The 13,851-nt window shown below is 49.9% G+C and overlaps 1 protein-coding gene across 1 annotated transcript; it reads right to left on the bottom strand.

Moving 5' to 3' along the window:
* Positions 1-7,099: 7,099 nt before the first annotated feature.
* Gsdmd (gasdermin D) lies at positions 7,100-12,261 on the bottom strand. Its single transcript, XM_045144444.1, has 11 exons — positions 12,108-12,261; positions 11,103-11,323; positions 10,539-10,731; positions 9,870-10,038; positions 9,496-9,598; positions 9,210-9,263; positions 8,805-8,891; positions 8,506-8,678; positions 8,287-8,431; positions 8,121-8,194; positions 7,100-8,002 (listed from the first exon to the last, which is right to left on the bottom strand). The coding sequence occupies exons 2-11, from the start codon at positions 11,317-11,319 to the stop codon at positions 7,760-7,762; spliced, it is 1,458 nt and encodes a 485-aa protein (XP_045000379.1). The 5' UTR covers positions 11,320-11,323; positions 12,108-12,261; the 3' UTR covers positions 7,100-7,759.
* Between the last annotated feature and the right edge of the window lie 1,590 nt (positions 12,262-13,851).

Here is a 13,851-nt window from a genome sequence, read left to right on the forward strand (position 1 = left end):
GATCTTGCAAATGCTTTCTTCTCCGTACCTGTCCATAGGGACCACCAGAAGCAATTTGCCTTCGGCTGGCAAGGTCAGCAGTACATATTTACTGTTTTACCTCAAGGTTATATTAACTCTCCAGCCTGTGTCAGAGCTTAGTTCAGAGGGACCTTGATCGCCTGTCCCTTCCACAGGGACACGTTGGTCCATTATATTGATGACATAATGCTAATTGGATCAAATGAGCAGGAGGTGGCAACCACTCTGGAGTTGCTGGCACAGCATATGCGCATCAGGGGATGGGAAATAAATCCATCCAAAATTCAAGGACCTTCCACCTCAGTGAAATTTTTAGGAGTTCAGTGGTGTGGGGCACGCAAGGATATTCCTTCTAAGGTGAAGGACAAGTTGTTGCATTTGGCACCTCCTATCACTAAGAAAGAAGCACAACGTCTAGTGGGCCTATTTGGATTTTGGAGACAGCACATTCCTCACTTGGGTGTCTTACTCCGCCCCATATACCAAGTGACTCGGAAAGCTACTAGTTTTCATTGGGGCCCAGAACAAGAGAAGGCTCTTCGACAGGTCCAGGCTGCTGTGCAGGCTGTTCTACCCCTTGGGCCGTATGATCCAGCAGATCCGATGGTACTTGAGGTTTCAGTGGCAGACAGGGCTGCTGTTTGGAGCCTTTGGCAGGCCCCCATAGGAGAATCACAGCAGAGGCCCTTGGGATTTTGGAGCAAGGCCCTGCCATTATCTGCAAACAATTATTCGCCCTTTGAGAGACAGCTCTTGGCCTGCTATTGGGCCTTAGTGGAAACTGAATGTTTGACAATGGGCCATCAAGTTACTATGCGACCCGAGCTGCCCATTATGAGCTGGGTGTTGTCTGATCCACCAGGCCATAAAGTTGGACGTGCACAGCAGCAGTCCATCATTAAGTGGAAGTGGTATATATGTGATCGGGGCTCGAGCAGGCCCTGAAGGTATGAGTAAGTTACATGAGGAAGTTGCCCAAATGCCTATGGTTGCTACTCCTGTTGCAATGCCTTCTGTCCCCAAGCATGCACCTATGGCATCATGGGGTGTGCCCTGTGATCAACTGACTGAGGAGGAGAGATCTAGGGCATGGTTTACAGATGGTTCAGCACGTTATGTCAGCACTGCCCAGAAGTGGACAGCTGCAGCATTACAGCCCCTTTCTGGGACAACTCTGAAGGACTGTGGTGAAGGGAAGTCTTCACAATGGGCAGAACTTTGGGCAGTGCATATGGTTGTGGAACTTGCTTGGAAGAAAAAATGGCCAGATGTGCGGTTATACACTGACTCATGGGCTGTGGCCAATGGTTTGGCTGGATGGTCTGGGACTTGGAAGGAGCACAATTGGAAAATTGGTGAAAAGGACATTTGGGGAAGGTGTATGTGGATAGACCTCTCTGAATGGGCAAACGATATAATGATACTTGTGTCCCATGTCAGTGCTCATCAGAAGATGACCTCATTGGAGGATGACTTTAATAATCAAGTAGATAAGCTGACCTGTTCTGTGGATAGTGGTCAACCCTTTTCCTTAGCCTTCACAAACAAGTGCCTTAACCACTAAACCATCTCTCCAGCCCAATAATAATTTTTTGAAGTATCTCATACAGCCCAGGCAGGCTGTGAACCCTTGGTCATCCTGTGGTTAAAGTGAGAGGATTAAAGGCATGTGCCACTACATCTAGTTTTATTTACTGCTGTGGATTAAATTGTGCATGATAGGGCTGGGGAAATGGCTTAGCGGTTAAGGTGTTTGCCTACAAAGCCCAAGGACCCTGGTTTGATTCCCCAGGACACATGTAAGCCAGATGCACAAGGGGGCACACACATCTGGAGTTCGTTTTCAGTGGCGGAGGCCCTGACATGCCCATTCTCTCTTTCTCTCTGCCTCTTCCTCTCTCTCTCTCTCAAATAAATAAATATTTAAAAAATAAATTGGGCATGATAGGCAAGCATTATACTATCTGAGCTATATTTTTCAACCCCACTCTAAATAATGCTTAACTTCATAGAATTTCTGCAGTAGTTTGATGTTTTCAGGTCTATGATCAGTGATGATGTGTTAGTGACTGTGATTGATTTTGTATGCATTTTGATGCCTTGCATAGTCCATGCTATTGCTTCTACAGGAGTTTGTTTCCTCCTCACTGAGTAGTTGTGGAGTTAAACTTTCAAGAGGGATAAGAAGATCCTTTTCCATCTCTGTGACTTTGAGGCCAACCAGTGCTACAAAGTGAGTCCTGGGTGAGCCTGGGCTGCAAAGTGAGTTCCAGGTCAGTCTGGGCTGCAAAGAGACCCTACTTCAGAAGGAGGAGAAGGAGGGGAGGGAAGAGAAGAGAAGATTGTCCTCCAACATCCAGAACAGACATTCAAGTAGATGTCCCAATCATGTCACAGAAATTCCACAGACATGGAACAGCAAGGCAGCATGACTCCTCCCAAAGAGCATAATGCCCCCCAATACTAAACTCAAAGATAGATACTGAAATAGGAAAATGTCAGATGAAGATTTTAAGGGTTTTGTGGTAAAAATGATGAAGGATGGGGGTCTGAGATGAAGTTCAGTTGGTACAATGTTTGCCTAACAGGCATGAAATCCTGGGTTGGCTCTGTAGCACTACATAAACTTGTCAGGGTAGCACACATTTGTAACCCCAGCACATGGGAGGTGGTGGTAGGAGGATGAAGGTTACAAATAAGCAGATGAATTCAACGCAGGTCCTAGAGAGGAAGGTCAGGAACATAGAGGAAAGAGCAAACTGGACAAGAACATCAGTAATTTTGGATGAAAGAGCAGCACAGAAGAAAGATTCAACAAGGGAAGTAAGAGTAAAAAATAGAATGTTAGAAATGAAAAATTCAACAAGGGGCTGGAGAGGTGGCTCAGCAGTTAAGATACTTGTCTGAAAGCCTAACAATCCAGGTTCAATTCCCCAGTACCCACACAAAGCCAGATGCACAAAGGAGCACATGCATCTAGAATCTATTTGCAGTGGCTAGAGGCCTTGTTGTGGCCATTCTCTCTCTCTTTGCTTACAAATAAATTTAAAAAAAGAAAAATTCAATGAATCTAAATTTTAAAAAAAGCACATGATGGGAAGCATCACCAATAGACTTGACCCAGCAGAAGAAATCATATCAAGAATGGAGGACAAAGCTGAATCACACATCAGTAAGGAAAGCAATAAACACGCATAGCCACAGCACCCACAAACTCCAGCATATGATCACCAGACAGAAGGAGGGGAGACATGCTGGGCTTCTCCCCGGCAGGTAGATAGTGCTGAGGAGCTGGTTCCTCCCAAGGGGTTAAGGAAGAAGGTGAACGTTGGAAGACTCAGAACCTCTCCTAGTCACCGGAGAAAAACCATACTGAGTCTGGAGTCTTGTTGAAGCAGGAACTAGTTTATTGTTACAGGCAGTTGCCTATATGACGTTGGGAATGAAGGTAGGGATTCTATGATGGGGGGGAGAGGTAACGGCCAATAATAAACTGCGACCTTTGAGATGATTAGTCCCGCCTGGGAATTCCAACTCCTACGCAGAAGTAGCAGGCCAGAAGCCATTAGGCGTCTTGTTGTGTCATAGCTGGCCAGAGGCAGATCACCAAACTTTAGCTAGGCTCAGGAAGTTCCACTAGGCCTCACGCCCGGGGCTTTTCAAAGCCCAACAGAGACAAGCACTGCTAGTCGGGGTTCTGTAGAGGAGCAGGCCAGAAGAAAGAATATGTGTTATAAAGGGGGATTTATTGGGTCAGCTTATAGGCTGCAGGCTGGAGAGTCAGAGAACCTACAGGGTGCTGAGGCTGGATGTTCAGCAGTCCCAACCTGGCCCTGAAGGTCTAGAGTCTTTCAGGGCAGAGGCTGGTCTTCAGTCAGTGTTTCAGTCAATGCCAACAAAGCTATATTCTGTGGCCAGTGAGGGGCATCAGCAAGAGGGGAGGTGCACTCACCAGCAAAAAGTGAAGGCAGGTTGGCCAAAGAAGCAATGCTTACCCCTCAGACCCCTATATAACTGGGGCGTGGCTGGTAGAGCTGTCCACTGTGAGGGAGGGTCTTCTCCCACTTCTGTTAATGCTTTCTGGAAGCATCCTCAGATTTGCCTGAAGGCCAGTCTCTTACTTGATTCCTGATCCAGTTGATAATGGTGATTAACCATCACAATGACAAACCTATAGCCAACATTACACTAAATGTGAAAAACTGAGAGCATTTCTTCTCAAATCTGGAATTAGCAAAGGTGCTCACTCTTTCCACTCTTAAAATTTTTAATTTATTTATTAAAGACAGAGAGGGAGAGAAAGAAAGAGGAGAGAATGAATGGGCCCGCCAGGGCCTCTAGCCACTGCAAACAGCAAACGAATTCCAGACACATGTGCCACCTTGTGCATCTGGCTTATGTAGGACCTGGAGAATTGAACCTGGGTCCTTAGGCTTCACAGGCAAGTGCTTTAACCACTAAGCCATTCTCCAGCCCTCACTCTCCCCACTCTTATTCAATTGCTAGAGCAATAGACAAGAGAAATCCAAAAAGGATATAACTAGGAAAAGAAGTCAAAGTATACCTCTTTGCAGATGACATGATCCCATACATAAAAGCCTGTAAAGAGTCAACAAGTAAATGCTGATAGACACATCCAAAAAAAATATCAGGGCACAAAACCCAGTAGGTTTTCCATACAACCATGACCATCTCTCTGAGAAAGAAGCCAGGGAGCTGTCTGCAGGGTGGGATGTAGTTCAGTTGGTAGGGTGCTTGCTGATCATGCATGAGTACCTAGGTTTACCTAGGTTCAATCGCCCTAACTGTAAACTGGGTGTGGTGGTACATGTTTGTAATCCCAGTACTCAGGAGGTGGATGTAGGAGGCTCAGTAGTTCAAGTTCATTCTTAGCTATATAATGAGTTTGGGGCCAGCCTAGATGATACAATATTCAAAAAATAAAATAAAATCAGAGAAAAAAAAAAACTTCAAAAGCAAATTTCCAGGCTAAGGACCTCTACAATGAAAACCTTTAAAAATATTTATGTATCTATTTATTTACTTGAAAGCACAGAGAGATAGAAGAAAGATAGATAGAATGGGGTGCACCCTTCCAGCCACTGCAGACTCCAGATGCATGTGCCACTTTGTGTATCTGGTTTATGTGGGTACTGGGATCAAATTTGGGTCATTAGGCTTTGCAGTAAAATTCCTTAACCACTGATTCATCTCTCCAGCCCTGATAATTTTTTTTTTTTGAGGTAGGGTCTTGATCTGGCCTATGTAGTCTCAGGGTGGCCTCAAACTCATGGCAATCCTCCTACCACTGCCTCCTGAGTGCTGAGATAAAAGGAGTGTGCCACCACACCCAGCTTGCTGATAACTTTTTAAATGGTGAAAGATTTATACAATCTGAAGGGAAACAAGAATATACAATGAAAACTTTAAGATACTGAAGAAAGGGAATGGGAAATGGGCCAATGTTTAAAGGTACTTGTGTGCAAAGCTAGCTGGCCTGGGTTCAATTCTCAAGCCACCCACAAAAAGCTGGACAGGCATTCATTTGCAATGGAAAGAAACTCTTGTGTGTGTGTGCGCACCATTTTGTGCATTTGGCTTTACATGGGTACTGAGGAATTGAACTCAGGCCTGCAGGCAAACCTTTAATAGCTGAGCCATCTCCCCAGCCCCCAGTGAACTAGAAACAAAAAAATTCCAAAATTCATATGGAAGCATGAAAGACCCTAAATAGCTAAAGCAATCCTTAACAGAGGAATGTTGGAGGTGTCATGATACCCAATCTCAAATTATATCACAGAGCTAGAGTAACAAAAACAGCATGGCACTGGCCCCCAAATGGACATGTACACCAACTGAAAAAATAAAAGGACTCATAAATAAACTCTACCACCACCTAATTTTTGACAAAGTTGTCAAAAACACATTGAAGAAAAGACAGTCTCTTTACCAAACAGAGGTGGAAAAACTGGATTTCAACATGATGGAAAAGAAAGAACACAAATCCACATCTCTCATCCTGCACAAAAAATCAACTCAAAATAGATCAAAGACCTTAATGTAAGACCCGAGGCTTTGAAGTTGCCAGAAGGAAACACTTTAAGGTACAGGGAAAGGTTAGCATATCTGAACAGGACCCAGTATCACAGGGAGGAGTCCCAAGACAAATGGGATTATGTGGCGTCAGGAAGCTTTGCAGAGCCAGCGACACAGTCAGCAGGGTGAAGGCTTCGCTGCAGAGTGGGAGGCTGATCGTTGCCAACTGCACATCCGACGCTGGGTTAGTACTCAGCATGAAGAAATACAAAAAATTAAACATCGAAAACCAAATCAAACCCCCCAAAAGAAAACACATGACAGGCTGGGGAGGTGTCTCAGTAGTTAGAGACACTTGCCTGCAAGGGCTGCTGCACTGGGTTTGATTCCCTAGTACTTATGTGAAGCTAGATGCACAAAGTGGCACATGTATCTGGAGTTCATCTGCACTGTCAAGAGGCCCTGGCACACCCATACTCACACACTTTCTTCCTCCTTACAAATAAGTAAATAAAAATATTTTAAAAAGTAAACAAGGGCTGGAGAAATGGCTTAGTGGTTAAGGTGCTTGCCTGCAAAGCCAAAGGATCCTGGCTCAATTCTCTAGGCCCCACGTAAGCCAGATGCACAAGGGGGCACATGCGTCTGGAGTTCGTTTGCAATGGCTGGAGGCCCTGGTGTGCCCATTCTCTCTCCCTCTTTCTCTCTCTCAAATAAATAAAATGTATTTTAAAAGTAAACAAATGACAACCAGTGTGGGGAAAGAGGAACCCTTACTCATTGCAAACTTGCATAATCACTATGGAAAGCAGTGTGGAATTTCCTCAAAAAAAAAATCTGAAAATAGAACTATCTTATTACCCTGCTGTACCCTCTTGCCCACAGAACTCTAAGTCAACATACCTCAGAGATACCTTGCCCATTTATATTTATAGCTGCACTATCCACCATAAGCAAATAGAACCAGCCTAGCTGTCCATCCATATGAATGGATAAAGAAAATGTGGTCCATATACACAGTGGGATTTTATTCAGCAATAAAGAAAGACAAAATCACAAATTTACAGACAATTCTCCAAGGTTGTCCATCCTCCCAGGGATGGCCTCACACACTGGCCACATTAGTGATGCACATCTCTCCCTACACATGGAGCCCACATGTTGCTGAGCCCCTGTGAGGAGTGGGCTCTCCTATGCAATGAGACCTGTGGAATTTCCATACTGTCAGCCACACACTTATGCCTGCCACACAGCATTGTGGCTGAGCACTGGGCTGCTGTCTCAGCTGTGTGCTCCAAGTCCTCTGAGGCAGAGGGTCTTTCCATGTCTCAGGTACAGACTTGTCATCCCTAAATTGCTCCATGGATCTTTTCCAGGCAAGTGTGGGTAGGCTGGGTTGTGGCCATGTCCAAACAGGGCAGGTTCACTTCAGCCTCATGGACATCAGGAGTGAGGCAGCTCTCCTGTCTTACCTGCTCCTGTGTGGGAAGTCCCCATTCCAACCCTCTGCTCAGATCCAGGCCCCATAAAACTCACTCATTGTTTTGTTTTTCTTTGCAAATTTCATTTATTGAGTTTCCCCAATTCCTGGGCCTCACAGTGAACTGGCCTTGGGAGTTGACTTGGGTTCTTGGCTTTCCTAGAGGTGGAGAAGGATGGGCACACATTCTTCCCTGGCTGGATGACTGTACAGGCATGAAGGCTAGCAGGGTTCCTGGCTCAGTCCTGATAGCAGTGCCAGGGAGGCATAGAGGGCACATGTGGGACCCTGGGCCTCTGGCTCCCAGCGCACCTGGGGCATGTCCACCTGCAGCTCTAGGCCACATTCCTCCAGTAAGACCCAGGCAGGTGCCGCTTCACCCCAGTTGCTCCCAAGATGCCCAGGGGGCAGGGCCACAACACTCCGCTGCTGCCAGGGAGTGCTCTGCTCCAAGAGGTGCTCCACCTGCCAGCACAGGGGAGGATGTTGTAGATGAGAGCCACAGCTCTCAGTCCCAGGATGTGCAATACCTGCTCGCTCCATCCTTCCTTGATGCACCCCAGGCCCCGCCACATCCTCTTACCAGCTCCAGATGCCCTGGCAGCGCCCCCGTCTCCAGCGTCTCCACCAGCAGCTGGTGCTGGGTTTCACTCAGCGCTGGGGAGAGACCTGGGCTGAAAGGGGGTTCTGGAAGCATGGAACCCGTCCTTCCCTCCTGTCCCATACCAGTGACCCTGGGGGCTGCTTACCAGTCAGCGCCCCCAGCAGGTAGTAGACAGAAGCAGCAAGCTCCGGCACCAGCACTCCAGAGGGGAGCGCCAGGCACTCAAGGATGGTGCCTGCTGGGCCGTCCAGAGGCTCCACCTGCCCGCCGCTGAACAGCCCCTGCTCCAGCTGGGTCATGGACATGGTGGGTAAGGCTGGGCAGGTTGGGGAAGGCCCTGTCTACTCCCAAGGCCCCCACTCACCGAGGCCTCCAAAGCTTGTAAGATGGACTGGTCCCGCAGGACCCTCCTGAGGTTCTCCAGCAGCTGCTGCCTCAGTTCCACCTCCAGACGCTCCAGTTCCATGGAGCCAGCCTCCACCTCTGATCGCAGACCTTGGAAGTCTTTACTGAGCACCCAGTCCTCAGGGGTTCCATCTGTGGGGACAGAGGCAGCATTGCCTGATGTCCACAGGGCGCTGATGAGCACTGGTTGGGAAGGACAGACTCAGGGGACAGGAACAGGGACCACGGGAAGTCCCAGGATAGTCAGAGAATATTGACCTGACAGGAACTTCAGGCGGTTATAGATGGACCGTAGTGTGGAGGACAGGCTGAAGGTGTGCTGCTGGACCCTTGCTTTGCTGTGGTCTGGGAAGAGCATGAGGACAGAGTAGAGAGGGCAGAGGAAGTGCTGCTCAGTGCCAGAACTGTGTCTCCATGCCAGAAAGGGCTGAGACCTTCTCCAGGCCCTCCACTCCTCCCCTCCCCTCCCCCACCACATTAGCCCAGGGCAGGTAGGATGCCAAGCGGGCTCAGCAGAACATCACTTGAATGTCACTCTGTGTGTGTGTTCCACCTCACCAAGAGGCTGTCTGGCCACCTTGTGCCCTGAGACCAGGAGACTCACAGCCAAAGGAATGTGTTCCTCCAGTTGGACAGGCACAGTCTGAGAGCCTGGGGCCTCACCTGTGGGGGACAGCTCAAAGGTCCTCTTCTTATTATCAGGGAAGAGAAGGATATCTGGAAGCAGGTGGGAGCAGAGAGATCACCAGCTTCCCTTGCCACAAGGCTCCCAGCATGCGGGGACGCTCTGCCTCCACCACCTACATGCCAGAGCCCAGAACACTTAATCTCTCAGTCTGGGAAGCTGTGTAGCCAGATGCCCACAGCAGCCTGACTGGCTGGTGGCCCTCCCCAGGCCTTTGTGTCTTTACCACGGTCTAGGCTCCAGGGGCATACCTCCTCCACTCACCCCAGTCAGAGCCTATGAGCAGCTGGGCCACTCGGAATGCAAGGATGCTGCCTGCAGGAATGGTCACCATCTTCTTCTGGCTCAGGTGGCCCTGGCTCTCACCCTGGGGGATGGATCACCACAGGCTTAAGGCTGTGGGGCATGAATGGCTGTGGGCTGGGTGATGGTGACAAGTTTGACCCTTGTAGTAACCAAGCCAGGCTTTGGCAACTCCAGGTCACTGGCCAAGTATGGGGCTGTAGGCTGCTTCTAGAAGGGTCTTGGAAAAAGCCCAGGCCTATTGCTGCCTGGGGTGCTGCTCACTGGCTTCCCAGATCCCTGCCACTGCTGTGTGACCATGTGTGGTCAGAAAGGACCCAGGACTAGCCACACACCTGCAAACACATGCCTCCAGGCAGTGCAAACTGGCCTGAGCCCTCCTGCTTGTGGGTCCGGGTGACCTGCACCTCCTCTTGTGTCTGCAGGACCTCTGTCACCACAAACAAGTCATCCCTGCAACTCCGCAGTTGCTGCAAGACCTTGTGTTCAGGCTGCCGCAGGTGCCTGCAGGAAGATTGTTGGGACACGCCCACCAGAGACAGGCTTCCTTTCCTTCCCAGTGCCCACAATAGGTGGAATAAAATGGCTAGGGGACTCAGGGGCCTATGGACCTCAGGCTTGAGTACCTTCCCTGGGTGCCCCAAAGTGTCTAGGTGGTTGAGGGAGAATGACAAGGTGTGACAGAAAGGGATGGGTGTGACCCATGGGGGACCCCATCCTCACCCCCCTTCCTTGCCCCGTACTCATTCTACTCCCTTCTCATGGCAGCCTAGATGAGTCCAGCTGCTTTGGCCCCTGCCCAGACCTTCTGGTCTCAGAATGCAGCTCTAGCACTTGAGGTTCAGTGACTCATGTCACCTCTTTCTTCAACCTGTCATTGCCCACAGTGCTCCCTTCCTTGGGGGCTTCCCTTGTTTGGCACCCTCCTGGTGCCCAGTACCTAGTAGCCTCCTCAAGAGCATGTTGCTCAGGGTCAGAGGACCCTCTTCCCATTGGGGACTCACCTCTCCTGGCGCATGGCTTCCCAGGTGTTTGGAGCCACACGCAGTGTGCACACGTTCATTGAAGTGCTGGAGCTGCCAGACACTGCAGCTCCACCTGAGATCTTCCCTTGTCCCGGGGCTGCCAGCTCCACACTGCCCTGCACCCGCCCGTCCACGGCATCAGAGAAGTGGAAGGGGCCATCACGTTCCAACTCTGAAGCAAGACCAGATTTGAGGTCCTGTCCCACCACAGACTTCCTGTCTTTTCTCTAGAACAGTGGGAACTTTAAAGAGGCCATCCCCAAGTTCGACTCTCCAGACCCCATCTAAGCCAGATGCACAAGGTGGTACATGCATCTGGAGTTCGTTTGCAGTGGCTAGAGGCTGTGGCACACCCAGTCTCTCTCTCTCTCCATCTCTCTTGCAAATTAATACATAAAAATAAAATTAAAAAGAAGAGGCCATCCCTTTGGAAACAGACCCAGAGGTCCAGAACTGACAGATGTAAGATGGAAGGCTGGGTCAACCGACTCCCTTCTACTCAGCCGAGTGGGGGACCTTGTTCGAGGTGGGGGGGGAAGATACCTGGTTCTGGGGCCTTAGGTTCCAAGATGTCTTTGATTGACAGGTTGACACAGGTGTAACGGGGTGTCCAGAACCAGAAGCTGGTGGGCTTCCTCCTCAGCAGGCAGTAGGGCCTGAAGCTGCTGGAGTTCTGCAGGCTGTTCACCGGAACGAGCTCCCTGCTTTGGTCCAGCTCTTGGATTACACTTCTGACCACCCGCGCAAAGGCCGATGGCATGATCCTGAGGGCAGAGGGTCTGTTGGCACTTGGATGTCTCTAACACTACCCTCCAAAGTAACCCTGTCTTGCTAGTCCTGGAACATTTTGGGTGGCAGAAAGGTCCTGTCCTGTCCACTACCCAACATATAAAATGACCACGTGGTGGCCAACTTGTCTGTCCCTGGGGCCATGAGCACTGGAGGTAGGCAGAAGCAGGCCTCAGCAGGTCTTGTGCCATCCATACCATCCCTTCTGTGGCCACCAGGACTGACAGTGCTAAGTGTTGGGGTCAGCCCTTGCCACTCCCTGAGGGCTGTGTCACTTTATCATCTCTTCCTTACTGAAGCCCTCAGAGGGCTGCAGAAGTAACAGAAGCCCCACTTCTGGGTCTCTTGGAGAGCCCCAAGGCCAGGCCAGCTGGGGTTCCCAGAATCCAGTGTGTTATCCAGCGTTCTCTCTTGTGCCCACCGCGCCATGAGCTACCTGTTCAGGGCTAAGGCTCCACTGGTCAGAGGCCTAATGGGCCTGGGCCCCTTGTGGATGGCCGGCCATGTGGGAACAGCTTTAGCCTAGGAAGCTGGGTTCCAGGGATTGCTGGAGCTGGAGAGGGAGTCAGGAAGATACTTGGGGAACAGGGCTCCTGGGTGCCTGAAGAGCGTCCTCTCAGTCAAGTCTTAAGCAGGCTGGCCTCCCCGCTGAGGACCAGGGCACTCCTTTCTGGGCGGCCTTTCTGGAGGCTTCAGTGCAGGCAGGGCCAGGGGAGGAGCACTCGGGTGCTGGGGAGGGGGACGACGGGACCTGCTCACCGTGACCTGCTGGCCCACCAAGCGAAGCGGGGACGTTCTGCCGGCTAGGTTCTTGCGTTTCTCTGCCCCGGAGCCGCCAAGGAATCAGGCAGCCTCGAGGCGCAGCCACCCGGACACAAAAGTGAAACTGCAGCGGACGGCGCGCCCAGGGCGCCCTCCCGGAACCGCGCTCGGCCCGCCCAGCCCCCTCCGCCCGCAGCCCGCCTTGGGCTGAGAGCCGCGCCCGCGGTCCTCGTAACTGGCAGCCTCTGCCTCCTCTGGTCCTGGGACCTAGAACTGTGCAATGCTTTTTCTTTTTCTGAATGTACATTTTTCCAGAGTTGTACAAATTGCTAACAAGCTCAGGAAAATGCAAATCAAAACTGGGAGATCATCACACCCACTGGGATAGACAAGTGTTGAGAAACCAACCTGTGGGTGCTCGCAGGTGGGGATTCAAGGGACAGAACAGCTTGGGAATAAAATCGGCCTTTTCTTAAAAACAGGTAGGTGTAGAGTTACTCTTAGGTGCATACCCCAAGGAGTCGAAGACATGGTGCAGGGCTGAGGATGCGGCTGCCGATGGTAAAGGACTTGCTCAGCATGATGGAAGCCCGGGGCTGCTCCACACAAGTAAGCAAGTAAATAAATAAATAACAAATAAATAAATACACGTTTTACAAAAGCAAGCAAGAGGCCAAGCAGATATGTGCACACTAGTGCTCATGGAAGCATTTGTCATAATCCCCAGTCATCCGAATGACCATTAACTGATGCATAGGGGTTAAGAAAAAGGCGACAAATGTATACAATATATAGTTTTCCAGTTTGAGGCTTTATTGGGGGGTGGGGAGGGGTGGGGGAGGATCTTGCTCTAGCCCAGGCAGACCTGGAATTAGTTTCAGGCTGGCCTCGAACTCACACGAACTCCTCCTACCTTAGCTTCTAGAGTGCTGGGATTAAAGGTGTGTGCCACCACACTCGGCTAGAGGTTCTTTTTTTCCTCTCCAATTTTACTTATTTATTTATTTATTTGAGAAAGAGGCGTACACAGAGTGAGAGAGAGAATGGGCATGCCAGGGCCTCCAGCACTGCAAACAAACTAATTCCAGATGCATGCGCCATCTTGTGCAGATGGCTTACCTGGGTCCTGGGGAATTAAACTGGGGTCCCTTGGCTTTGCAGGCAAACATCTTAACAGCTAAGCCATCTCTCCAGTCCTAGAGATTTTTTTTAAATTTAATTATTTGCATCTGTGTGATGTGCGCACACACACATGCACACATGCCAGGGTCTCTTACTGCTGCAAACAGGTGTCTGTCCTGCTTTTCATGGGTGGCTGGGAAATTGAACCCAAACCAGCAGGTTTTGCACGCAAGTTTCTTTAACCACTGAGCTATCTCCCCAGCCACAAGTTCTGGGTTCTTGCATGCTCTAGGCAGGTAAGTGCTCTACCACAGAGCTGCATTGCTTCCACAAAATGGAGTGTTTGACAATTAAGAAGAGCGAAGCCCTGACACATTGAAGAATGTGGACGAGCCTCGAACAAGAAGCCAGACACAAAGGACCCCTGTCATCATACAAGTCAATTTGTATGAAAGTCTCGAGTAAGCGAATCTTTTAGTGGCTTCCAGCAGCCATGGGAAGGGAGGCTAGGGAGTGATTGCTAGTGGGTATGAGGAGTCTTTCTGTGATGACGAATGGTTCTAAGCCTGATTTTGGTGGTCATACACCTCAGAAGATGCTATGCTCACTGAATTGTGAA

This window comes from Jaculus jaculus, chromosome 2 (genome assembly GCF_020740685.1).
Source record: "Jaculus jaculus isolate mJacJac1 chromosome 2, mJacJac1.mat.Y.cur, whole genome shotgun sequence".
Taxonomy (NCBI): domain Eukaryota; kingdom Metazoa; phylum Chordata; class Mammalia; order Rodentia; family Dipodidae; genus Jaculus; species Jaculus jaculus.

Bases quoted from the DNA above. Each gene is read 5' to 3' on its own strand.
- Gsdmd (XM_045144444.1), bottom strand. From the start codon at position 11,319: ATGCCATCGGCCTTTGCGCGGGTGGTCAGAAGTGTAATCCAAGAGCTG. The intron at 10,732-11,102 runs GTATCTTCCCCC...GTCTTGCTTCAG, and splicing joins ACCTAAGGCCCCAGAACCAG to AGTTGGAACGTGATGGCCCC. The intron at 8,679-8,804 runs GTCAATATTCTC...CTGTCCCCACAG, and splicing joins CCGCCTGAAGTTCCTGTCAG to ATGGAACCCCTGAGGACTGG.